Source organism: Paramisgurnus dabryanus, chromosome 7 (genome assembly GCF_030506205.2).
Source record: "Paramisgurnus dabryanus chromosome 7, PD_genome_1.1, whole genome shotgun sequence".
Lineage (NCBI taxonomy): Eukaryota > Metazoa > Chordata > Actinopteri > Cypriniformes > Cobitidae > Paramisgurnus > Paramisgurnus dabryanus.
This window is the reverse complement of record NC_133343.1, coordinates 22,311,058-22,335,665: the sequence shown is the minus strand read 5'-3', so window position 1 is coordinate 22,335,665 and position 24,608 is coordinate 22,311,058. Positions and strand designations below refer to the sequence as shown.

Here is a 24,608-nt window from a genome sequence, read left to right as displayed (position 1 = left end):
GCGACGTGTCACTATATGACGGACAAATCGATTTATTTTTTCTCAACCACTAGGAAAGTGAATTACCTGCTGCTTATCTGTAAACACATCTATCCTTTTCTTTCTCTGTCAAGATGACTTATTCAGGAAACACTGACCTTACTTCCTTCAGTATCTGGACTCTCCCAGTAGGGGTTCAGCATTCCAGAATTAGATCCATAAATATTGGATGAGAAAAGATGGTATTGCCACATTTTTACAGATTACAGCTTCCCGTGATTATCCATTTTACAGCTCTACTGAAGAAAAAGAGAAAAGACCTGGACAAAGGGGGAGGAGGTTTGGGTGAACAGCAGTTTAGTCTCGTGCTGGTTAATTATACATGAGGAAATGGAGCGGTTTTATGCTAATTTCATGCTCTTGGAAAGCAGACATGCAGAGAGAATTGACAGAGATGTTGCTTCATGCAGCGGACACAGAACGTTTTCCATCATTCTTTTCCTTTCAGATGAAAAATGAGCACAACATACAGTGGTCATCATCCATCATCCATATGTCAAGTAATGTGGTAGATAAAGATTAAATTGTTATTCTAACAAAGAAACCCATGCTAAAATAAGCACACAGTTTGAATTTCTTTCGGCTAACCAAGTCAAGCTTTTCTCTTGAAATTAACATGTCAGAGTTGATTAAACTGAACCAAGATGTGAAATCAGAAATTAGTTTTGGTTTTTGTGGCTTTGTTGGTGATCTCATACGATTGTGTGTGTGTGCGCGTGTTTGCTTTAGTGCAGACCACTCTGTCACGGTCAATTAACTAGCTGATTTCCCTGGTCTCCTGCTCCTCGGATAGATTTAGAGGTCATTTTTGCGCTCAGTTGTGACACATTAACACACCCTCATCCCCTCCTCTCTCTATCTCTCTGGGAGCCCCTCCTCTTCTTTTTCTATTGTTCTAGCATCTCGCTCTATTAGTCTACTCGTACGATGAGAATCCTTTGAGATAACTTTGACTGTCATAAATGCATAACTATTACATCCCAGGTCTGAAGTTGTAAAAATCTGATGCTCATACAGTGTTAAAAAGATTACCAGCCATGATAAACGTATCCATAATGAATTTAAAAGTATTGCATAGAACCAAGAAATCAACATAATGTGGCTGTTTAGGAAAAAACCTCAATATTGTATTTTTATTACTGAGCCATATTGTATTGCATGTCCCTTCAGCGGATCAGATATGCGTGTTTTATTATCTAGTAGGAGAAAGTCCATTTACATGGAAAAGTTTAAGCGCACCTTTCAGATCGAATGATGTGCTAATACAGTTTATACAATTTGTTAATATCTCTAAGCCACACAAGCACAGGTCTTGGTTGTATGTTGTTTGATACTTTCTCTATACTGTATTTTCTTTTTTAAATCTGGTTAATACGCCCAAATGATCAACAGGTTTCTCTCTTGTAGCAGATTGCATGAATAATGCTGTCATTTCATTATATCTTCCATTATGTCCATAATCTTACTGCATCTTCATTAAAAACCATTTGGCTTAAAACTCTAGTAAGCATATTTTTCTAGGTCATTCGTCATGAAAAATAATTGTTTTTGCTAACAATCGTCTGTCTGAATAAAGATTGTTATTGCGCTGCAGGAGTTTCATGTTGATTCTTTGCTCAGACTAAATTCTTTATTATATAAAAGTTAGGGATCGCTCTGAGGCATTTTCTTGCTTTTATCTCATCTGCTCTTTTGTCTGTCGCTCACTCTCAGCAGGAGAAATATTCTCAGTGTGATTGTTAATGCAGCTCCCTTCGGCTCTGAATCAATCTCTGTCACAGTTAACCTTTTCTTAGTGCACCTGTGTTGGTAATTTTAATTGAAATGGCTCTCAAGCAAGTTAAAAATTTGCCTAAAATATTTCTCCCTCGTCTCTTATTGTTATTGACACACCTGTAGATGAGCCAATTTAGTGTGTTTGTTGGCACATTGCTAAACAGCACCCTGGTGTGTATGTGTTCATTCAATCTGCCGGGCTAATAGAGAGCGCAAGCCTTCGATTGATGACTACACCATTACCTCATCCATAGGGTCATGTGACCAGTTTACCTTTACTAACTCGAGTGACTCATACAGTCACAGCTGCATCTGTAATATGGTTCCCCTGTATAAAAAAATACACAATCACTTTGCCGTCAATATCTCAATATTCTCTGTTTATCATTAGCGGTTTTACTTTATCCCCTATGTCAACTGATAATGATTCTGCTTTGACATGAATGAGATTAGATACTGTTTATCTATACAGGTGTATCAGTCATGTCATTCAGATTAGCTCACAGGTATAGGGTAGTTAAATGCTATAAGGGGGTTAAAATTATTAATAGGCTTGACATTTGTTAAATAAAAATGATTTGCAATATCTGCAACTTCTTATACTTTTCTCTTTATGCTTCTGTTCTTCAGCCCTGGACGCTCTCCCATAACCTTTGACCATGAGATCGTCATGATGAACCATGTTTACAAGGAGCGTTTTCCCAAGGTGAGCTCTGAAACAAAGATGCAAATCCAAAGTGCTGTTTATTGGATTTTAAAGTGGTCTCATTATCACTCCCTATTGCTTGATGGATAAAGAAATTATACTTTATCTCATATGTGCACTGTAAAAAAATGCACTTGAATTATTAAGTTTAATCAACTTTAATTCACAATTCATTTCAACTTATTTGACTAGTGAGAAGTTGCAATAAATTATAAAAATAAAGTTGAAATACTGCACTGGAAAAAAAAGTGTTTTTGTCTTGTTTTCAGTAAAAATATCTAAAGCAATGAGCAAAATGACCCAGGAAAATAAGTCTAGTTTTTAGAAAAAAAATATAAAATTTAAGTGAATTTGTGCTTAAAACAAGCAAAAACAAATCTGCCAATGGAATAAAAAAAAATGTTAAGTGTATATGAAAAAAGTAATCTTATTTCAAGAAGATTTTTTTTGCATGTTTTAAGCACTAATTAATTTAAATTTTATATGTTTTGTCTGAAAACTAGACTTATTTGCCTAGGTCATTTTGCTTTTCAAGAAAATACATCTTAATTTTTAGAATTTTTTTATATTTTTACTGAAAACAAGACAAAAATACTAATTAAGAAAGTCGGTTTTTTGCCTTGTGCAATTTAAGCCAATTCAACTTTTTTTATTTATAGCAACTCATCAATAGTTCAGAAAGTTGAAATGATTTGTAAAGATATAGTCAAGGAATTGTTTACAAGTCTATAGTAATCAGTTGTGTAGAAATGTTTTAAGTAAGAAATAATTGACGACGGGCCATTTAATTATTCAGAAATAATGTGGAGCGGAGTGCTATTTCACCACAGGTGTGCATTGTTTTCAAAGAATTCAAAGCACCAGAGTCAATTCTGCTTATACCATGGTTACCACAGACATTGCTCTGGTGGTTATTTTAAGACATTTAACCGGTTAGGTGTGTGGTTTACAGAAAAATAATCAACACCCATGGAACATTTCTCAACCAATCAGAATGAAGCATTCAACAGGCCCGTCGAATAAAGAGATTTAATCTAATGAATATAAAAGATTCTCACAAGAGGATCATCATAATGTCAAATTGGTGAAAATCATAATAATAGAAGTTAGTTTAATGCAAAACAAACTTCACCACAAAAAAGGATTATAAATGTATTTAAAGAGTTGTACTGTCAAACGCATTACAAGCAACTATTCCTCTACCTTACTACATGACTCCACTACCTGGACTTGTTCCCATACACTTAAATGCATGTTAAACTCCTGTTTGTATCCTCTCTACAACAGGCGACTGCTCAAATGGAGGAACGTCTGGCTGAATTCATATCCTCCTCAGCTCCTGACAATGTCATGCCTTTAGCTGACGGCGTCCTGAGCTTCATCCACCACCAGGTCATTGAGCTGTCCCGTGACTGCCTGGATAAATCCCGTGAGGGTCTTATCACCTCCCGTTACTTCTACGAACTACAGGAGAACCTTGAGAAACTGCATCAAGATGTGAGTATACAAAGACATTTGTGTGTGCACACTGTTATATACGCAACCGTTCAAAAGCTTAAACACCAGTTGCAGTGGGTGAAATTGGTTGCTGCGACCCGAGTTCTATTCCTGTCCGGAGGTACTTTGCCAATCCCATACCCCTCTATCCACCATGTACTTTCCTGTCCTCTCCTAACATATTATTTGTCAAATAAGAATGAATGGGTGTTTCCAAATTATGATTGACTACAGTATGGTGTGCTGTATCTCCATTTTGTGTGTGTGTGTGTGTGTGTGTGAGAGAGAGAGAGAGAGAGAGAGAGAGAGAGAGAGTCTTTATATTTATCCATAAATCCATGTTTCTATGTATATGTCATAGTGGTGATGTCATCGCAGCAGGGCAGAGGTCATCTATGGACAGCTGGGCTTTCATAAACACGTCAATCCCAAGCAGTTCCCTGTCTCTGTCACGTCTTTGGTCACCTGTCACCTCTGCATTAGTCAGAAGGATGGACAGGTTGCTGATGTCTTAATTAGCTCAGTCACAGTACCCCATAGGCATTAACCAGCATTATGACTCCCAGAGGTCCCATTCGAGACCTACAAATCTTGTGGGTGTTTGTTTGTGTGTGTTGGAATATATGCGTGTTTATTGTGTCTTGTATGGCCGTGAAGGGGGTGCAGCACCTTCCTGATTTTAATTTCACACCCCAGTAACCACCGCTGGTGACGGATGAGTATCCCAGACACCAAAGAGGAGGGTGCGGGGAGAGAGAGGGAGAGAGAAGGGGGGTAAGCATGGAAGGAGGGATCAGACCAGGCTTTCCCTTTTTTGGTTGGTTGTCCGTAACCCTCCCATCGCCGTTTCCTGTCCGAATCGAAATTGTGCGTGTGGGTGCCACAATCGCAAGGTTTTCACGCAGGCTATCATGAACATACCGCATTCAGGCGAGTAGGGATGACATCATCCAGACCGTGATAATTGGCTGTTTTAGTTTGGGCGCTGATGGTGACAGGTGGTCCAGACGGGGATCGGAATATAAATCGCATCTTCAGCAGGTGCGCCCCGGAAAGCACGCAATCCAGACTTCTGCATTTAACGATTCCTCGTTTGGCCAAAGGATGTCCTACGTTTCGTGGCAGAGGAGACTGGAGGAAGAGCAAGTTCTTCAGCACATTTTAGAGCGATGGGAGCCAAGCACGCTCAGAAACCATGAGGACTTAACAGTTGAGTTTCTCGTTGTTTTTACTTTGTAGGGTTGCATGGACTCAAGCTCATAGTCTGTTGGATAGGATTTTATTTTATTGATATGTTGGCACACAGGTTATTTGAAAACATTGGACTCGTAGCAAGGAATTTGTTTTGTTGGTGCTAATTCACCAACTAGGATACATTTCATCAACTTAGATTTTGATTCTCCGACTTATTATTTATGATTTTATGAATTAAGTTCATATTGTTATAGTAACCGTTTCATTGAACATCTTTTTGCACACACTAGTACTTTTGTTTATCAGTTTTCTTTTCCCTTTATGGGTCTGTTGACGTGGACTTTTCAAAAATCCATTCTTGCAATTCATCTTTGTCCTAGTTAATAGCCTGGACATTTGTCTTAAGGCCAGACTGGTTGCATCTTTTTACAAATGATCGGTCTATACCATTCAGTCTCCCATGGTTGCATCATTAAAAACCACAGGGGCCAATCTCAAGTCCTGGGTCACTCAAGTGACCTGTCACCATGATGCCTGGTCCTCAAAGAAACTGACCTTGCGTCCAGGTGTCTCATTTCCTGTGATTTCCTCTCAGGCAGGGTATGTTAGACCCAATCCATTAATTGTCCTACATCTCACTCCCGTAACTTCTTTCTGTCTATTTAATATTTACTCAGTGCGGAGAGCCTTTATTAATTGTCTGTGTGTGTGTGTGTGTGTGTGGTTCACTGGTGGTTTCATTACTTATATAAATTATTCAGAGGTTGATTAGACTTCCCCTGAGGAAACTGGTGCTGTCTATCAAAAACGACTCTATTACTGTCAGCCGGCTGTTAAACCATCTACTCTAAACAGCTCATCTCTATCCCATTGATGAACTCTCCTTTGCCCTCCTTATAAACACTTCCCTTCATGTACTTTCTCTGAGCATTTCATTAACTAAAATTTTCTTTTAGTGCTTAGTAGATACAAAAGATGAATGCAAAATGATGTAATGATGCTTTGACTTTAAAGCATTAAAAATAAAAAGTGCTTTGTTTGGAATGCTATATAGTGCATACTGTAAAGAATATTGTTTGATATTTATTATTATTTATAAATGATTTATTTATTGCGATTTACCCATTGATGTTTACATTCAGTCACATAGCCTTATAAGATTGCAATAAGCTTATTGGCATTAAGTTGAAATCTATGGAATAAGTAAGTATGAAGAACTTAATCATACTTGAATCTAGTTTTCTAAACGCCATAACGTTTTGCAGTCCAGAAAAAGATTTTTTAAAATCACAGCTAATTGAAAGTTGAAATTGTGGGATTTAATATTCCGTTCATCTGGATATTCAGTGCATTCATGCTGCATACATCAAACATAGGATAAGTATTATAATATTTAGTCATCTTTAATATATACATTGTCTTTTCTGTTTGTTTTTAGGCTCATGAGCGCTCAGAAAGTGGGGAGGTGACTTTTGTCACCCAGCTGGTAAAGAAGCTAATGATAATCATCGCCCGACCGGCCCGTCTGCTGGAGTGTCTGGTAAGCACTGATATCTAAAATGGCTTTGATCTGAAATGCCTGGCATCTGAAATGCCTCAGAAATGCTTCCGAGTAAACTGCTTTCCATAGTTAATGAAGCACATGCTTTATACGAAGCAATTAAAAAACTAAATCTGCTGGGGGAAACGTGTTGGGTGAAACTAGGCCACATTTTCAAACTTCAAAATCCATTGTGATTGGTTTAATTGAGTGTGTTAGATTTATGGGTGAAATATAGTTTTCTGTGAAAGTGTTTTTAGACCATTTTGGACAATTAACAATACACCAAAAAACAAAAAAATGCCCCTGTGATTTCCATACAGAACAGCAGGACTCTAATTGTGGCCACATGTGTATTTTGAGTAATCTGGTACAGTCAATAGTGTGACAACATGCAGTGCAGCGTTGCATTGATGGAGGACCAGCAGCTGAGAAAGGAAATTAGCTGTTAACCTGTTCTGCTTCATGTGAGAACAATACATCCCTGATACCGCATAGTGACACCATGACACAAATGTGCCTGAGTAAGCACAGGAAAAATACCATGAATGAGTGATTTCTGAACTTTTTAGCTTTCTAGCATGTTTTTATTCATTTATATATTCCATAGCATTCATTTGTAAATGTTTTAGAGTACCTTTGTATTGCTGTCTGATACAAAAAGTGTACTACTGTATGTGAATACTACAGTGCAGTACATGGGTACATCACAGCACTATTATACCATATGACTTGTAACAGCCTGAAATAAATTATTTAAAGAGTAACTAAACCCTAAACCAACTTTTTTTAGTTAATGATCTGTAAGAATGGGGCTTTATTAGTGCTGTTCATTGATTTTAGTAAGTTTTTTGACATTTGGATATAAAGTGTTTCAATACTGCAATATATGGTGTAAAAACGTCTGAGTGCTGCCCTCTTCAGGTTGAACGGTGGCTACTGCAGTTGCATTTTCCTATTGGATGTTGGGTCCAAAAAATGACTCGTGACGTAAGCAGGTTCAAGATCACCACGCCCTTGTTACGATCTCACCACACACTTAGTTCGTCCCCTCTATCTACTTGGGATCTGCCCACTTTTCTTGTATTTTTCAAAATTGCCAGTGGGTGGAGTCAGGCTCTGACCAGGGGTTTAGTTACAATTTAAAGTTGTCAGGTTTTATTTTTAAATATATTAATTGACTATGATAGATCCTACACCAGTGTTTCTCAAACAGGGGGCTGGTTGCCCCAGGGGGACCTCAACAGATTTTCTTAAGATGATGTAAAATTATTTTAAAATAAGACAATAAAGCATTCAAATAAGATATATACATTCTTACTTGTTTTATATTTCTTATTGTTTGGTTAGTTTTGTAATGAATATACACCTGTCTTTTCATGCCAAGCTCTAGAATATTCTATTGGGTAGAAATTGTGTAAGTATGGGAGCCTTCAAATGTTGTTTGGGCAAAAAGTGGGACTTGAAGTGAAAAAGGTTGAGAACCACTGTCTTACATGGTTAAGAATATAAGTGGATGGATATATAATGAGCAGGTGGTTAGTAACTAACTTGAATTTTACATTTCATTCAGAAACTAAATCTTCATATGTGTTTGTGTGTTGCAGGAGTTTGACCCAGAGGAATTTTACCACCTGTTAGAGGCTGCTGAGGGTCATGCTAAAGAGGGTCAGGGAATCAAATCTGACATCCCTCGATACATCATCAGTCAGCTGGGTCTCACTAGGGACCCCCTCGAGGGTAAGAGCGTTTAGATAATATCAGTAAAGGTCACTAAATCATAGATTTTTAGTACTGCAACTACAATTATTGTGTATAATATACAGTATTTTATACACAGCATAATAATCCAGATAATTTACTCACCACCATGTCTTTCAAAATGTTGATGTCTTTCTTTGGTCAGTCGAGACATTATGTTTTTTGAGGAAAACATTGCAAGATTTTTCTCATTTTAATGGACTTTAATAGACACCAACAATTAACACTTAACTCAACACGTAACATTTTTTTTTCAACGGAGTTTCAAAGGACTCTAAACGATCCCAAACGAGGCATAACGGTCTTATCTAGCAAAACGATTGTCATTTTTGACAATAAAAATAACAAATATACACTTTTAAAGCACAACTTCTCGTCCAGATCCGGTCCAGCGCGACCTAACGTAAATGCGTAGTGACGTAGGGAGGTCACGTGTTACATATATAAAACGCACATTTGCGGACCATTGTAAACAATAAACTGACACAAAGACATTAATTAGTATCAGTTGACATACAACAACATAGGAACGGTCCTCATTTTCAACACTTGTAAACACTGGGGCGGAGTTTCGCGTTCGTCCTCTGTGACCTCTTGACGTCATGACGTATTGCGTGGGGTCACGCTGACGCATCACGACCGGATCTGGACAAGAAGTTGTGCTTTAAAGTGTATATTTGTTATTTTTATTGTCAAAAATGACAATCGTTTCGCTAGTTAAGACCCTTATGCCTCGTTTGGGATCGTTTATAGTCCTTTGAAACTACGTTGAAAAAAACTGTTACGTGTTGAGTTAAGTGTTAAGTGTTGGTGTCTATTAAAGTCCATTAAAATGAGAAAAATCCTGCAATGTTTTCCTCAAAAAACATAATTTCTTCTCGACTGAACAAAGAAAGACATCATTTTGGATGACATTGTGGTGAGTAAATTATCTGGATTTTTCTTTTAAGAAAATGGAATATTCCTTTAAGCATGTAGCAGATGCTTTTATCCAAAGTGACTTACAAAACAATAAAGGTGATTTGTCATAGGGTGGCAGTGATACAATAATTGCTTATACGAAGTTACTAGTTTTCATAATTTCAAAACAATACCTGTTAAGAGAGAAAGAGTTTGTGTTTATTTTTTTATTTTTTTAGAAATGGCCCAGCTGAGCAGCTATGATAGCGGTAACCCTGAAACACCAGAGACAGAAGACTCCACAGATGTGAGTAATGGAAATAATTTGTGTTCATTGACTTTTCATCAACAATATTCAACCAAAGGGTGGATTACATTTTTTCCATAGTCATTTAACAAGTTAGCAGATACATGCTATTGCTAATACACTGAAATCTGTTTACATTTTAAAGGAAAACACCATCTTTTTCAATATTTTACTATGTTCTTACCCCAACCAATTAATACATACCTACCTTTTAACAATGCGTGCAGTACATCTTTGTAAAGCGCGTCATGAATGTGTTGGCATTTAGCCTAGCCCCATTCATTTCTCTAGAAGCCACCAAACATCATGTTTTTCCTATTTAAAGACTGTTACATGAGTAGTTACTTGAGTAAGTATGGTGGCACAAAATAAAACATGGCCATTTTTTAAGCGGATAAAAAATGAGAACTATATTGTATGGCGGAAGAGCACTTAGTTTGCAGCACTTCGACCTCGGGCGTAGTAACATCATCACTGCGCCCTGTTTGGATCCTAAGGAATGAATGGGGCTAGGCTAAATGCTAACACATTCATGACACGCTGTGCAAAGATGAAGTGCACATATTGAAAAAAGACAGGGATGTATTAATTTGTCTAAGTTGAGGTAAGAACATCGTAAAATATTGAAAAACGGTGACGTTTTCCTTTAAATTAATGTCTTGTAATCCAGCCTTTCAAGCACATGCCTGTATTCGTTTACAGGGTCGAGGAGCCGCTGTACAGACTCCGCAGCCACAGCCCAAAACTAAAACTCCTCGTGAAGAAGACTTTGAGACCATTAAACTCATCAGTAATGGAGCTTATGGGTAAGACAACATGATCACACCACCTCAGGAATGATTGTAAACGTATCGAGTAATGGGACATTTAGAAGGTAAGCACTGATGCCCATCTGTTTCCATTCAGAGCTGTGTTTCTGGTGAGACATAAGGAGACCCGTCAGCGCTTTGCCATGAAGAAGATCAACAAACAGAACCTAATCCTGAGGAACCAGATCCAGCAGGCCTTTGTAGAAAGAGACATACTTACATTTGCCGAAAACCCTTTTGTTGTTAGCATGTTCTGCTCATTTGAAACAAGGAGACACCTTTGCATGGTTATGGAGTATGTGGAAGGTAAAAAAACAATCATCTTTGTCAAGGATGTTAGCTTATAAGTAAAGTCTGAACTGTAACTGAGCTATTTGTGTGTCTGAAGGGGGTGACTGTGCCACTCTGCTGAAGCACATTGGAGCTCTACCTGTGGACATGGCACGCATGTACTTTGCTGAGACAGTCCTAGCGCTGGAATACCTTCACAACTATGGCATTGTGCACAGAGACCTCAAACCAGACAAGTAAGCACCCTTATCCCAAATCTGCATGTTTGCTGTACTTGCAGTTGTCCTCCTATTCTTAATTTTAGATGTGTAATTAGGGAATGCAACAAAATACACTTTTTTTATATAAATGAGTGACTGAATGAATCTAAGCAATAACTTTTCTTTTTTCAGTCTTCTCATTACATCAATGGGACACATCAAACTGACAGATTTTGGGTTGTCCAAGATCGGTTTAATGAGCTTAACAACCAATCTGTATGAGGGCCACATCGAAAAAGACACACGGGAATTCTTGGACAAACAGGTACAGGTGTCCCATAGTAGTACTGTATATTCTTGTCTGTGTTTACATTACTGTTTTTATTTAAAAAAAAGAACTTCTTGAATTAACATCTGCTTCTATTTGTAAGGTGTGTGGTACTCCTGAATACATTGCACCAGAGGTCATTTTGAGGCAGGGGTATGGTAAACCAGTGGACTGGTGGGCCATGGGAGTCATCTTGTATGAGTTTCTGGTGGGCTGTGCTCCTTTCTTTGGAGATACACCTGAAGAACTGTTTGGACAAGTCATCAGTGGTTAGTGTGATATTAAAATAAAAGGCTTGCCTTGTGTTTAATAACACTTAGCTTATTTTAGAATAGTAGTAATGTTAAGTTTACGAATTGACACAAATAGAGGTGTAAGAGTTGTTTAGTGGCTGTAAAATAGGCGGTCACCATCAAGTAGCATACATTTAATTTAAGCATAAAGCATCATTTGAAAAGGTCTTCAAAAATTATAATAAAGGAAAACATTATTGTGTTGTATAGAGTTCTCTTTGTAGTTCTAGATCTAATCAATGTATTTGATTTTATAGATGAGATAATCTGGCCAGAGGGTGATGAAGCTTTACCTCATGATGCTCAAGATCTCATCTCCAAACTACTGCGGCAAAACCCTCTGGAGCGTCTGGGGACAGGTCCTCTTGCCTTATATAATCTCACTCATCCTTGATCCTTATCCCTTTGATCTTATGTTCGTTTTTTAAAGTTATCCTACAGCTCTGTTCTCTCAGAAATCTTTAAGGAGATATCTCTCTGTTTGACAGGGAGTGCATTTGAAGTGAAACAGCACCGCTTCTTCAGTGATCTGGACTGGAACAGTCTCCTGAGGCAGAAAGCCGAGTTCATCCCTCAGCTGGAGTCAGAAGATGACACAAGCTACTTTGACAGTATGTTAACAGAGACCAGGGACTGAAGTAAAAATGTTAACAATGCACTAGGGATGGGCATAATTAATCGACGATCGATAATTGATTGTTAAGAATTTCGTCGATAACGTTAATTTGTTATCAATTAATTGAATGCATTTTTTTTATCTAACTCCTGTTTCACAAATACTCCGTATGCAGTGCGTTTGCGTACGTGTGCGGCGAATCCATCAAGCACCCGTTGCAGTTTTGCAATGCTTTATTTATCTCCACATATATCATAAATAAAAATAAGCAGAGTAACTTTGCAAGTCTACCCTTCCACATTATATATTTCCTACTATGTATGTATATGATTTCCAAATAATAAACGAGAGTATTCAACGACAAAAAAGCGTCTCATATGGAAATAAATCCTCACAATATTATTATTTCTCAAAACTTTATGACAAAAATAAGCAACTGTATTCCTACAGTTATTCAAAGATGGGCACATTATTCCGCATATATTTAAATATTATACAAAAGTATTCATATAACGGCACGTCTCATATGGCAAATAAATATCCTCACATTAACATAACAGCATAATGAAATGAATAAACAGACAATGAAACAGGATTGAAATATAAATTGTATTATTATTACCGGAAAAAAGCAATATTGCTAAAATAACCTCTGAGGTAAAATATACGTCAAAAACGCTGTTACCCGCACAATAAGTCTAAATGAGCAATACAAGTGAAACAAACATTATTAGGCCATGTCTCAAAACTTTATATGACAAAATATATTTTAAAGAAATGTATACTTACAGTTATTCAAAGATGCACACATTATTCCATATTACTCCCGTTTATGAGCACGTTTGTCTCTGGCCTCGCTCTGTTATGTAATAGATTGACAGGTGCGCATCTCCGTCTTTCAAACATATATAATTTTGTAATTACTACCTTAGGAAAATTAGCCATGATTTTATCATTGTGAAAATGTTTTTTTTTTTGCAGATTAAAAACGATTTGTATTTCCGCAATTTTACTACAAATACCATGGTTATGGTATATTGTGGAGTTGGAGACCATAGTAAATTTTTTAAGTATAAAAGTTAAATAACAAATTTTATTATAAAAATATTAATGATTAATCGATAGTCGATCGTTAATTCTCCCGACGATCGACAAAGAAAACTTAATCGAATGCCCATCCCTACAATGCACACCTCATTGCTTTCTACTTTACCTGCAGTGCAGACATGCACCACATGGGATTATGTACTTTCAAGAAGTTCTCAGCTGGTTTTGGTTAAGGATTTTACATTGGACATTGAGATTGGCATCTAGATTTTACATCGGAGAAAGTAAAGACCCAACACAGCATCAGGGCACCTATTATGCAAAATCCACTTTCATAAGGTGTTTGGACATAAATGTGTGTTGGAACAACCACCCTTTAATGACAAAAATCTAACCACTCCTTCTTTTTTAATCCCCAAACCAAAGCAGTCTCATTCATTAAACATGCTGTTTTGATTTTTTGTTGTTAATGTGACGTCACACTGATAAAGCCCCGCCCACGGCCACTTACTGACAGTCCTGCATTACCATAGTTTCCGCCCTTAGCGAGTTGTATGCTGTCTGCCATGTCTCAATAGCGATATACTATTGTCTCAAACTGTATTCACAGGAATCAGGTCTATTTTAAAGAGACACTCCACTTTTTTTTGAAAATATGCTAATTTTCCAGCTCCCCTAGAGTTAAACATTTGATTTTTACAGTTTTGGAATCCTTTCAGCCGATCTCCAAGCTGGCGAAACCACTTTTAGCATAGCTTAGCATAATCCATTGAATCTGATTATACCATTTAGCATCGCGCTCAAAAATACCCAATACATTTTCAATATTTTTCCTATTTAAAATTTGACTATTCTGTAGTTACATTGTGTGCTAATACAGATGGAAAATTAAAAGTTGTGATTTTCTCTCCACCCATTTATCTAATCTGAGGTATTAAACACAAGTTTTACATCATTTTTGACTTCTGGCGTGAACATACGGTGAACAGCGCTATTTTTAGCCTTTCATTGATAAAACTAAAGCGTCTGATGTCCGTAGTTTCGTTTTGAAAGCGTGAAAGTTGCGCAATCCTATTTCATCAATTGAGCTGAAAATTCAGAGAAAGCTCTAACTTAAACACGTACAAAACTCTGTGCAGCATGTTTACTTGCTAAACAAGCAGTGGACTCTGACATAATATTAGTTCGCGTCCATATAAACTCATCATTACTCCCGCTCGTGTTTGAATGACAGCAGAGAGACTCGCCCACCGTCTCACGGACCGTCCCCTCACAGTATTCAGGACAGAAGTGGTCGAAAGTGGACAAAAGAGACGGATTTAAATACCAGGTGTAAACGTAATGTGTCTCTCTCGTCCACTTGTGATCCGATTGATGAAAACACATCTTAATACCAAGTGTAAACTAGGGCTGTCAAAATGGCTGAACAAGTACATTCGAAATTCGTCCTTGAAAAATAATAAAATTCGAATTATATTCGAATTATAAAGACCTACTTTATCTTGGAGAAAATTCTCCTTGAAGCCCACAAGAGGGCGCAGCACAAAGCCCCAATAATATAAACAAATTATGCACAGCATATTTTTTGTTAAAACGAATGTTAAAAACACTAATAAATTAAACATAATTTCTTAAATTCATATGCAAAGGAACAAAAGTGCAAAATGCCTCAGCAGCCAGCGTGTGTAGGCTATTAACACAAACATAGTCAAGAAACTATCCATGAATACATTTACAAATAATTTTATGTACCATACATTAATTAAATTTTCAAAAAAATGTACAGAGCCTCAGTCAATACAGAACACACGGTGTCTTAATGAAATCAAAATTAACCAGTATATTTGTGCACCTGTAAATGTACAAAACGAATGCCATACATAGACAACGCATATTAATATAGGGCACTTTATATAATATATAAGTAGATAAATGTACGTGTTTCTAATAAAGTATGAAAACGAATGAATCTTTATTTAAGCCAAAATAAGTGGGAAAGATCATTAGTCATTTACATTTTGTCAAGCTTAAACGCTATTCACAACAACTTATATTATATTTTGTGTGTTCCTTGGTTGAAAATATGTAGAAATATATGCGAGTAATAAAGTACAGAACAGAAATGTTTAACTTACGCGCAGAGCGAAGCCGTTAATAAAGCAGACTCTCCGTAATTAATAGAGGACGTGCTGAAACAGTCGAGTTGGCAGATGATCATCATGTTTATATTTCACGCAGATAATGTTGATGAAAAACTTGCATATCAAATGTCCACGTGACAGTCAAGTTTCCAGTCAGTTATAAAAATAAAGCCACCGCAGCGTTACATTGCAACTCTCTCATATGCGGTGTGGACTCTGTAGATGCACATATGGTTTTAATGTTGCTAAACAAGCCGCATTATGGCACTTTGTTGTTGATCAGTTATTTTAAACTTTAAAACGGCATTTAAAAGCAGACGACACTAATTCTGTCATCTCAGCTAGTTTCACTTTGCGGATGAATTCCAGTTGATGCTCCAAAAACCAAAGAAGCATCACACAACCCTTTTAATATGTATTCTGTCCGACTCGTAATCCCCACTGTCTTTTCTTGCTATTTTTCAAATGAATAACGCTGGCTTGCTCCGCATAGTTGGCTGAGCCGCTAACGCTCTGTATAACAATCCGCGTCAGTAACGTCATCATCACGTTGCGTGGGCTTCCTGACACAGGTAAAATTCGAATGCAAAGTTTTACGTTCGAATATGCATATTTTTTTTACATTCGACGAATATTCGAAATTCGAATTAAAATTTGACAGCCCTAGTGTAAACAGCCCCATAGATTTTTTTGGTAGCTAAATAAAAAAAAAATTATGAATGTTATGCGCTTATCAGTCAATAATTCACAGCACAAAACCAATCCATACGTTAGGAACCATTTCTTTAAAAAAATCTGAGATCTCACTTTCTTTTTGACCCTCTAGCACGATCAGATCGGTATCATCATGTGGACTCAGAAGAGGAGGATGACACAAATGATGATGATCATCTGGAAATCCGACAGTTCTCTTCATGCTCTCCACGATTCAGCAAGGTGTGGAGCAACACGTACAACCACATCAAAAACTATATAATAAACACACAAATGTTCAGTAAATAGTCACATGTATGAATAATAGTCAAATAAACATTTCATCATTTTACAAAGTTCAATATTGATCTTCCACTTTCAGGTGTACAGTAGTATGGAGCGTCTGTCCTTGCACGAGGAGAAGCGCACTCCTCCTCCTACTAAGCGCAGTCTGAGTGAAGAGGGAGGAGAGCGGATCGATAGTCTCAGCGGGTTAAAGTCCAGAGATCGGAGCTGGCTGGTGGGCTCACCTGAGATGTGAGTGAATTTATTATACTGCTGTTGTTCGGTGGTTCAATTGTTTAAAAAAGTTCTTCTAAAATGTAAAAAAATATGTAAATGACTATCATTGATGTCTTGCAGCCTGAGAAAGCGTCTCTCTGTTTCCGAATCCTCTCACACTGAGAGCGACTCCAGCCCGCCTCTGACCGTACGGCGGCGCTGCTGCTCGGCTATCATCGAAATGCCTCGATTTGCCATCTCCAGCGAAGAGGATGGGGGTGTGGGAGGCCGAAAGACCCCTGTGAGGGGTCCCCGTGGAGAAGATCTGCCCCAGTCAATACCGGAGCTCCCTGTCGAGAGAGAGCTGAGACTGGATGAATCCCCCACAACACCGGGCTCCACATTGAGCCAAATCAGCCAATCCACACCCACACGTCAGTCCTTCTCAAATATTTTAAAGACTAGCATCGGTTCTTTTTTAGATTAAATTATCTCTTATTTTGCAGTGATACCAAATTCTGTCATAGTTTGGCATTCTGCATGTACACGTCATAACCAACATACTAACAGTATGGGTATGTTTTTAGCGGGGAGTTCTGGTGATGTGTTGGAACGGGTCACTCGCAGTGCCGAAAGCTCTGATAACTCCACTCCTAAAGCCATCAGTGATCTGGCTGCCCGCAGAGCTCGTCACAGACTGCTGTCAGGAGACACTGAGAAACACACATCACGCCCACTCAACAAAGTCATCAAGTCAGCATCTGCCACCACCCTGTCACTCATGATCCCTTCTGGTAAGTACAGTAAGAGTGCATATGGAGTGCATGTAGATTTGCTGGATTAGTATCTTCGGATTGTGTTCTGTCAAAGAGACAAAGTCTTAATCCTATCCTTAACTCTGTCTAGTCCTAACTTGGCACATAGCATTGTGCTGGGTTAACCCATTCACAGTGAAATCTCATTGTTCCAAAACAAAATCATCGATAAAATGTAGCAGGACCAGGATCTTCTTGGAAAAAGTAGATGCTGCATTGGATTGTCTGTCATGTTCATTAACCCTTTATAAGTTTCAGAACTGTATTCTTCTTTTCTTTCAGATCACCATGGTGTCTCTCCTTTGGCCAGCCCCATGTCCCCTCACTCTCTCTCATCTAATCCATCATCCCGTGACTCCTCTCCCAGCCGAGATCTGTCCCCGGCTATCAGCAGTATTAAACCTGCCATAGTCATTCACCGAGCTGGCAAGAAGTATGGCTTTACCTTGCGTGCCATCAGGGTTTACATGGGAGACACAGACATTTATACCGTGCATCACATGGTCTGGGTAAGTATAGTGGCCCCGTTATTGCGGTTACTTTTAAAACGACGTCAATATGCATTTATAGATGCTCTAATATGTTGCTTTGTAGCACGTGGAAGATGGAGGACCTGCTCATGAGGCTGGACTGAGAGAAGGAGATCTTATCACACATGTTAATGGAGAGCCAGTCCATGGACTGGTGCACACAGAAGTTGTAGAACTCATTTTGAAGGTACATTTACGAGTCTGACGCACCTTGATTTTTTGTGATTGTGGATGTTCAAAGAATTAATTTCTGTTTTATGTTGTAGAGTGGCAGTAAAGTGTCAATCTCTGCTACGCCCTTTGAGAATACATCCATTAAGGTTGGCCCTGCACGCAAAACCAGTTCTAAGTCCAAAATGGCTCGGCGCAATAAGAAAAACAAAACCAGAGAAGGACAGGACAGGTGAGTCCTGCATTACAGTCATACATTTATATGTCTACACAGTTATTCTACTTCCGGTTTTTAATAAAATGCATGTTTTTGTCCATTGCAGTAAGAAGAAAAACTCTCTGTTCCGTAAGATCACTAAGCAGGTGACTCTCCTTCACACTAGTCGCAGTTTGTCTTCTCTTAATCGCTCTGTTTCGTCTGGTGAGAGTGTACCAGGGTCTCCAACGCACATGTCTCCACGTTCACCCACACAGGGCTGTCGTTCCACACCTGACTCTGCCCACTCAGGTGCAGCCTTTTAACACTTCTTACACTAACAGTAAAAAAAAATCAAGACCAACTAATGCTTTTTTGTATTTGTTGTCTAAAACAAGTATTGAATATAGAAAAATAAGGATAAAAAAGGGTAAATCATTAACCAAATATCTTCTTTTCTTTTATGCAGTCGGTGGGAACTCATCTCAGAGTAGTTCACCGAGTTCCAGTGTGCCAAACTCTCCTGCTAGTTCTGGTCAGATTAGACCCAGTTCCCTGCACGGTCTTGCCCCTAAACTGCAGAGGCAGTACCGCTCTCCCCGACGCAAATCTGCAGGCAACATCCCCTTATCCCCACTTGCCCGCACACCATCTCCCACCCCTCAGAGCACCTCCCCCCAGCGCTCCCCTTCACCTCTACCAAGCCACGGCCTTATCACATCATCAATAGGCCAGTCCTTTCCTGTAAAACTCCATTCTTCTCCTCCGCTGGTACGACAGATATCCCGCCCGAAGAGTGCAGACCCTCCACGTTCTCCTTTACTCAAACGTGTCCAGTCCGCAGAGAAACTTGCAGCTTCTCTTTCTTCATCATCATCTTCTCCTTCATCCACTGTTGATAAAAAGCTGCCGGTCGGCGGCAGCCGCAAACACAGTCTTGATACCTCGCATTCAGAGTTTAAAAAGGAGATGCTGCAGAGAGACCCTAGTTTACAAAGCCTGCAGGAGTCAGCCAGTGAGACTCTGCTAGGTGGACGAGTGTCTCCGGCAGAAAAGGGCAGTCTACAGAAGAGTTCGGTTCGCAAGTTGGGACGGCAAGAAGGTCCCGAGTCTGGAACTGTAAGTCTGGGACTTGTTCCTGGGAAGAGTAAACTAAAAGACAAGTTGTCCGCAATACGACAAGATCGTGCCGAACGCCGCGAGTCTCTGCAGAAGCAGGATGCTATCCATGAGGTGGACTCCTCGGAGGATGAGACAGATGAAGGATCGGAAGATAGCCAGGATGGACGTCGACCATGCTATGTTCCTCCTAGCCATATCCTGCGGCCTTCTACTGTAATTGCCTTACCCCATACTATCAGATTGGGACCTGCGGCTCCACCAACATTGGGTCTGACATCCTCTACAGTTGCACCCCCAGGCTCACCTCAAACCAGCCGAGGACTGCATGTACCAACCCAAGTTACCACTCAGTCGCAGATGCAAACTTCAACCTTACAAACAATGCAAGCTGCAGCCAAACCCTCAGAACAGATTCTCACAACACCCCTGACCTCTACTGTGTCCCAAGACTCCAGTTTAACACTAGCTGATGATTCAACAAAGTTAGAGTCAAGGGAACAGGACTCTCAGTCCCCTGCTAAGCCTTCTCCACTTCAGCCCAGTCCTTTGTCCAGCACCTTTTCCACACATGGCAGCGCCTTTACCTCTGTTATCAAAGACACGTTTGTCAAACCATCCCCACCCCCACTGGATCGAAGGACCTCCAAAACCTCTGAGCCCAGGTCCAAACCCAGTAGCAGGCTAGATTCAACCACTGCTTCTGTGGTATCCAGAGACACTCCTCTTGCTACCACACCAACTGGAGGTATCACAAAGGAGATGAAGGAAGCTGACAATCGCAGGCAAGCTGCCGCCGCCGCCGCTTCTGCATCTTCTGCATCCACTCCCTCCGAAAGTGGAATGGACAAAGTCGTTTCTCAGCTGGCCACTGTGGCTAAGAGCGTGCTGGGTCCTGTCAAACTCAACATACCAGGAACTAAAGAGGCCCTGGACCGATCAAAGGACCAGTGTCCCCAATCAGATGTTAGCCACCCAAAGATAAAAGAACGCCGACAGGAGCATCCAAATTCTCCTGACTGCACGAGTGGTTCTGGCTCTCGTTCTCCACGGCTGACTGAATCTCCCTCTAAACAAACATCAACCAAATCTGAGCCAACGTCTTCTTCTCAAAGATCTGTAGAGGCTCCAGGGACTTCTAAAAAGCCAACTCCTCCAAACTCCCAAGGTGTCGAAGAACAACAGGACAGATCAGGGACACCACGAAGTGGTACCACACCAAGGTCTAGGTCTGAAGCACAATCGCAGACCCAGGCCAAGCCAAGTTCCACAATGTCACGAGATAAATCCAATAAAACAACGTAGCAGATAAAGCGATGTTTCTCCAGCTGTAACTAATTTAGCTTTCCTATTAACCGAAAAACATTGAGGTAGTTGACCTGTTTAAAATGAAAAGAGTGGAAAGATAAGACAAGTAAGTAATGTTGTGAGCCTAAATGCTTCATTTCAAAATGTTTTATGCTTCGCCATTCACACAATATTGTTTTAAACCATTTTTCTTATCAGTTCTAAAAACTTGGAGAAATACTTGGTTTAAGGAGACAAAAACCATACCCACATACAGGATCATATGTGACCTCTTTTATATGATCTCAAAATTCTTTTGAAAGTCTCTGTAGTAGGTATAGCTGTGCCTTAAAGAAACACCTCAAAATTTTACTTGTACGTCTTTCTACTTGTTCATCTTTAGAGCAATGTTTCTCAATTCCAGCCTTCCATAAGATTCAACTCATCTTCTTGTTTGTGTGTTAAGGACAAGACATCGACAACAATACGCTTGTTCGACTATGTAGTGCTGCGCTGCCCAATCGTCGCATGACATCACAGTACAGCAAGAGAGATTTAAGAGTAAATGACTCTCTATGCTCGTAAATAAAACTTGCAGTACTGTGATGTCACAGGGTGATTGTTCTGTGCAGTGCTGCATGAGGTCGATCAAGCCTTTATGGCAGGAATGGGGAACCCTGGGTCCTGGAGGGCCACTGTCCTGCAGAGTTTAGTTCCAACCTTAATCAAACACACCTGAATTTCATTTCCAAGTAATCCTGAAGACTTGAATTTGATTTTTCAGGTGTATTTAATTAGGGTTGGAACTAAGCTCTGCAGGACAGTGGCCCTCCAGGACCAGGGTTCCCCACCCCTGCTTTATGGGAAAGGGCTGATTAGTTGAATCAGATGTTTTTCTAAACAGGGAGACATCTTAACCATTCTGGGACGGGGGGTGAGGACTGAATTTGAGAAACGCTGCTTTAGAGGAAGACATTTTGCAGCAATAAGAGTATGCAGAGCACAGTATAGTCACAGCTGTTATATGTTAAGAAAACCAAACTTCATTTTCAAATTCTTGCACTTGTCGGTTTTCAGGTGTGCCGAACAGCGTTCAGATGCTAATGTAATCCCCCTCACAGCTACCAGTTTATGCCAACTAAAAATTGGATGCGTAATGTGGTCAATTTGTATCAATGTACATGTCTGATTTTGCCTAAAAAGCAAGTAAATTGCACATCATTATTTGAAAATGAACATTTTCAGTTTGGGGGATCAGAAATGTTCGACATTTTAAGCGGACCATTGTTTTTTTTTACCCGCTCGCTTATTTTATTATCTGGACCAATTTCCTGTTTCTGTATATTTGGTTTATTTTAGACAGACTCTAGATTGTGTGAGAGCGTGCGTGTGCCTGTGTATATAAAAGCATGTCTGCGTGTGGGTTTGTGTGGGTTCTTACACAATGAATATTTAAAAAAAAATGTTCTTTGTCAGTTTTATGCCCTACAGGATGAAAGTGTGTTTTCGAATCTTTGCCGTATACGCTGTGTTTGATTTAGCTCTTTGTCAAATCCATGCAAGGCTGTATTTGCACAAACCCTTTTTATTTTGTTCGTCATTAATATGAATACCAATAAATACAGTATCCAATTAGATCCCAAGTTTGGTTGGGGTCTTTAAGCGATATGAGAGACTGCAGTACCTTGTAGTATTACTTTGGCGTACAGATGTGTTAACACCATAATGTATTCATTTCATGTGTTCATTCAAATTTTCACCGCATTTTTAATCAATCCTGATTATTGTGTTAATAATCTCTGCTCATTGCTTAACATTCAACACATGCTTACATGCTACAAAGGGGATCTTGTTGCATAGGGCAAGTCAGTGAAGGGCTCCAGTGCTAGGTCTTGCTCATATTAAAAATCTGTATTGTTCATTTATATGACAGATAGTGACTAGAGTCACGTGATGATGGTATGTACAGTTATGATATATTATAATCTTATTCATGTTTTGTCTATAAGAAATCTGAATGGATGTCTTGCACATTTAGGCGTCTTTTTGAAACCCAAAGGAATCGAGCTGTTGATAGCGGTGCAGCCTGAAGCTTAATTCCTAATCAACGAGAATGATGCACTTGTGAAATGAATGGCAATTGGTTGAAATTGGTAATGCATCCATTGGCAGTCAGGTTTACAATAGCGTGTGCACCAATCTTACACCCCAGTTGTGCATAGTTTGTGCCCTTATAAAAAGACAAAATCGTATCTATGTCTTGAAGAGATCACTTACCACTAAATCCCACTACATGGGTAACATTCGCATACCCATTCATTCACAGCATACTTGAAAATTTCCATTTACACCAATTTTGGGAGCTTAAATGTTTACATGCGGTACAACTGGAGAGGTCATTTGTAAGCAGGATTCGTAAATGTGTGGTGTAGTTGCATATCGTAGTAGAGTCCGTGTCCAGGCACATATTGTCGTCTAGATTACAATTTCTGGCGGGGATGCACTAGAAATGTACAGGGTGTGAATAAGACTCAGAATTTAAGCCTAGTGTTACTTTTTGTTTACATGTAGTCTCTGGGCTTTTAACAAAGAAAGGAAAACATTGTAATTATGTGAATGCATTGAATGCATCTCTGCTCCCTTTGCTAAAGTCGCAAGCCGAAAGTGAGCACTAACTGCCTTCTCACATACGTGACGGGGGTGGTGATGATGTTTGGGCTATTTGTTGAGGTGAAGTCAGGTGTCAGAATGCCTGAGGTGGTTATCCATCAATGTCCGGCATCCACACCATACACGCACTATAGTGAACTGTAACCTTACACACATTGTCCACCTGCTACCTCTCACCTCTGGCATGGGATCAGTACTTTACAAATAGAAACCTTAGAGAACACACACCCCCACCCCTCACTAATTACATCGTCCCGCAACAACCACTATGTCCAACCACTGCCCTCTCAACACTTCTGTGTGTATGTCAGAGCTGAATGTCGGCACAGATGGCTCACTTTATTGTAAATATTTTAAAGTATTGTATTCTGAGTGTCTTTAATATGAAAAGAATTGAAGTTATTTGGTGTGAATTGGCCACTGCCTTAGACATGACACGTAGCTGGTATGGGAAAATAGATATATTTGTATTGTAAGAGCTGATGCTCAAAGTTACCAGAGAGCCAGTGGTGATACAGTTGTATTATGGATCGCCAGTGTGTCCATCATGCTTTGTCCTGTAAGGCTTAAGGTGACCGTGTGGTTGAACAGATAGAAATGAGCAAAGAAAAAATCGCTAGAGTTAAACCAGTGCAATATCTTACAATTTTCTATTGTGGTAATACGCATGTTTGTTGTTAATCCTACCTTATGAATAATAAAGATTTTTTTTAAGTAACTTAACATGATGTTTGTATTTATTTGCAAAGTGCAAGTCACTTGATGTGCATAATAAGATATTGCAAAGATGTTTATTGAACTGATTATTTCTTTAAAAAATGAATGCATTTTTTATATTTATAAAATGCTGTTTATGACCTGTTACTTTGTATTACATATTTACTGTATAAGTAAAATTGTAAATTTAACCAAAGCAGAAATAGTGGTTTGAAAAGACTATCAACACAGACCAAGATTGAAGTACTTAAAATTGTAAAGTGGAGCAAATTATAACCTTTCACTGCGTCATGTTTAAAGGTAACAGGGTGATTCTCGCGAAATTAGACTTATGATGTGTCAGGGAACATTTTGATTAAAAAGTAAATGCAAAGTATCAAAATAAGAAGCACCAAACATCTCTTCATGTAATATTTTGCATTTAAAAGGACATCATACAAACCTATTTTTTTCCACATTTAAGG

General features: G+C 39.1%; 1 protein-coding gene across 9 annotated transcripts in view; it reads left to right on the top strand.

Annotated features, from left to right (window-relative positions):
• The window catches only part of mast2 (microtubule associated serine/threonine kinase 2), a 185,850-nt gene extending 161,705 nt beyond the window's left edge, over window positions 1–24,145 (top strand). For 8 of the 9 annotated variants that reach the window (XM_073815179.1, XM_065264990.2, XM_065264988.2 and 5 more), the window contains 21 exons: window positions 2,446–2,521; window positions 3,809–4,018; window positions 6,651–6,752; window positions 8,360–8,492; window positions 9,653–9,720; window positions 10,423–10,526; window positions 10,627–10,835; window positions 10,918–11,056; window positions 11,213–11,345; window positions 11,452–11,617; window positions 11,899–12,000; window positions 12,130–12,252; window positions 16,272–16,381; window positions 16,521–16,675; window positions 16,781–17,073; window positions 17,227–17,433; window positions 17,737–17,963; window positions 18,049–18,171; window positions 18,251–18,387; window positions 18,479–18,663; window positions 18,821–24,145. In XM_073815179.1, the coding sequence (XP_073671280.1) occupies window positions 2,446–2,521; window positions 3,809–4,018; window positions 6,651–6,752; window positions 8,360–8,492; window positions 9,653–9,720; window positions 10,423–10,526; window positions 10,627–10,835; window positions 10,918–11,056; window positions 11,213–11,345; window positions 11,452–11,617; window positions 11,899–12,000; window positions 12,130–12,252; window positions 16,272–16,381; window positions 16,521–16,675; window positions 16,781–17,073; window positions 17,227–17,433; window positions 17,737–17,963; window positions 18,049–18,171; window positions 18,251–18,387; window positions 18,479–18,663; window positions 18,821–20,775 (4,957 nt within the window). In that variant the 3' untranslated portion in view covers window positions 20,776–24,145. The remainder of the gene's footprint in view (window positions 1–2,445; window positions 2,522–3,808; window positions 4,019–6,650; window positions 6,753–8,359; window positions 8,493–9,652; window positions 9,721–10,422; window positions 10,527–10,626; window positions 10,836–10,917; window positions 11,057–11,212; window positions 11,346–11,451; window positions 11,618–11,898; window positions 12,001–12,129; window positions 12,253–16,271; window positions 16,382–16,520; window positions 16,676–16,780; window positions 17,074–17,226; window positions 17,434–17,736; window positions 17,964–18,048; window positions 18,172–18,250; window positions 18,388–18,478; window positions 18,664–18,820) is intronic. The other variant, XR_012336970.1, reaches the window with a different exon arrangement.
• The last annotated feature ends 463 nt before the right edge of the window (window positions 24,146–24,608 follow it).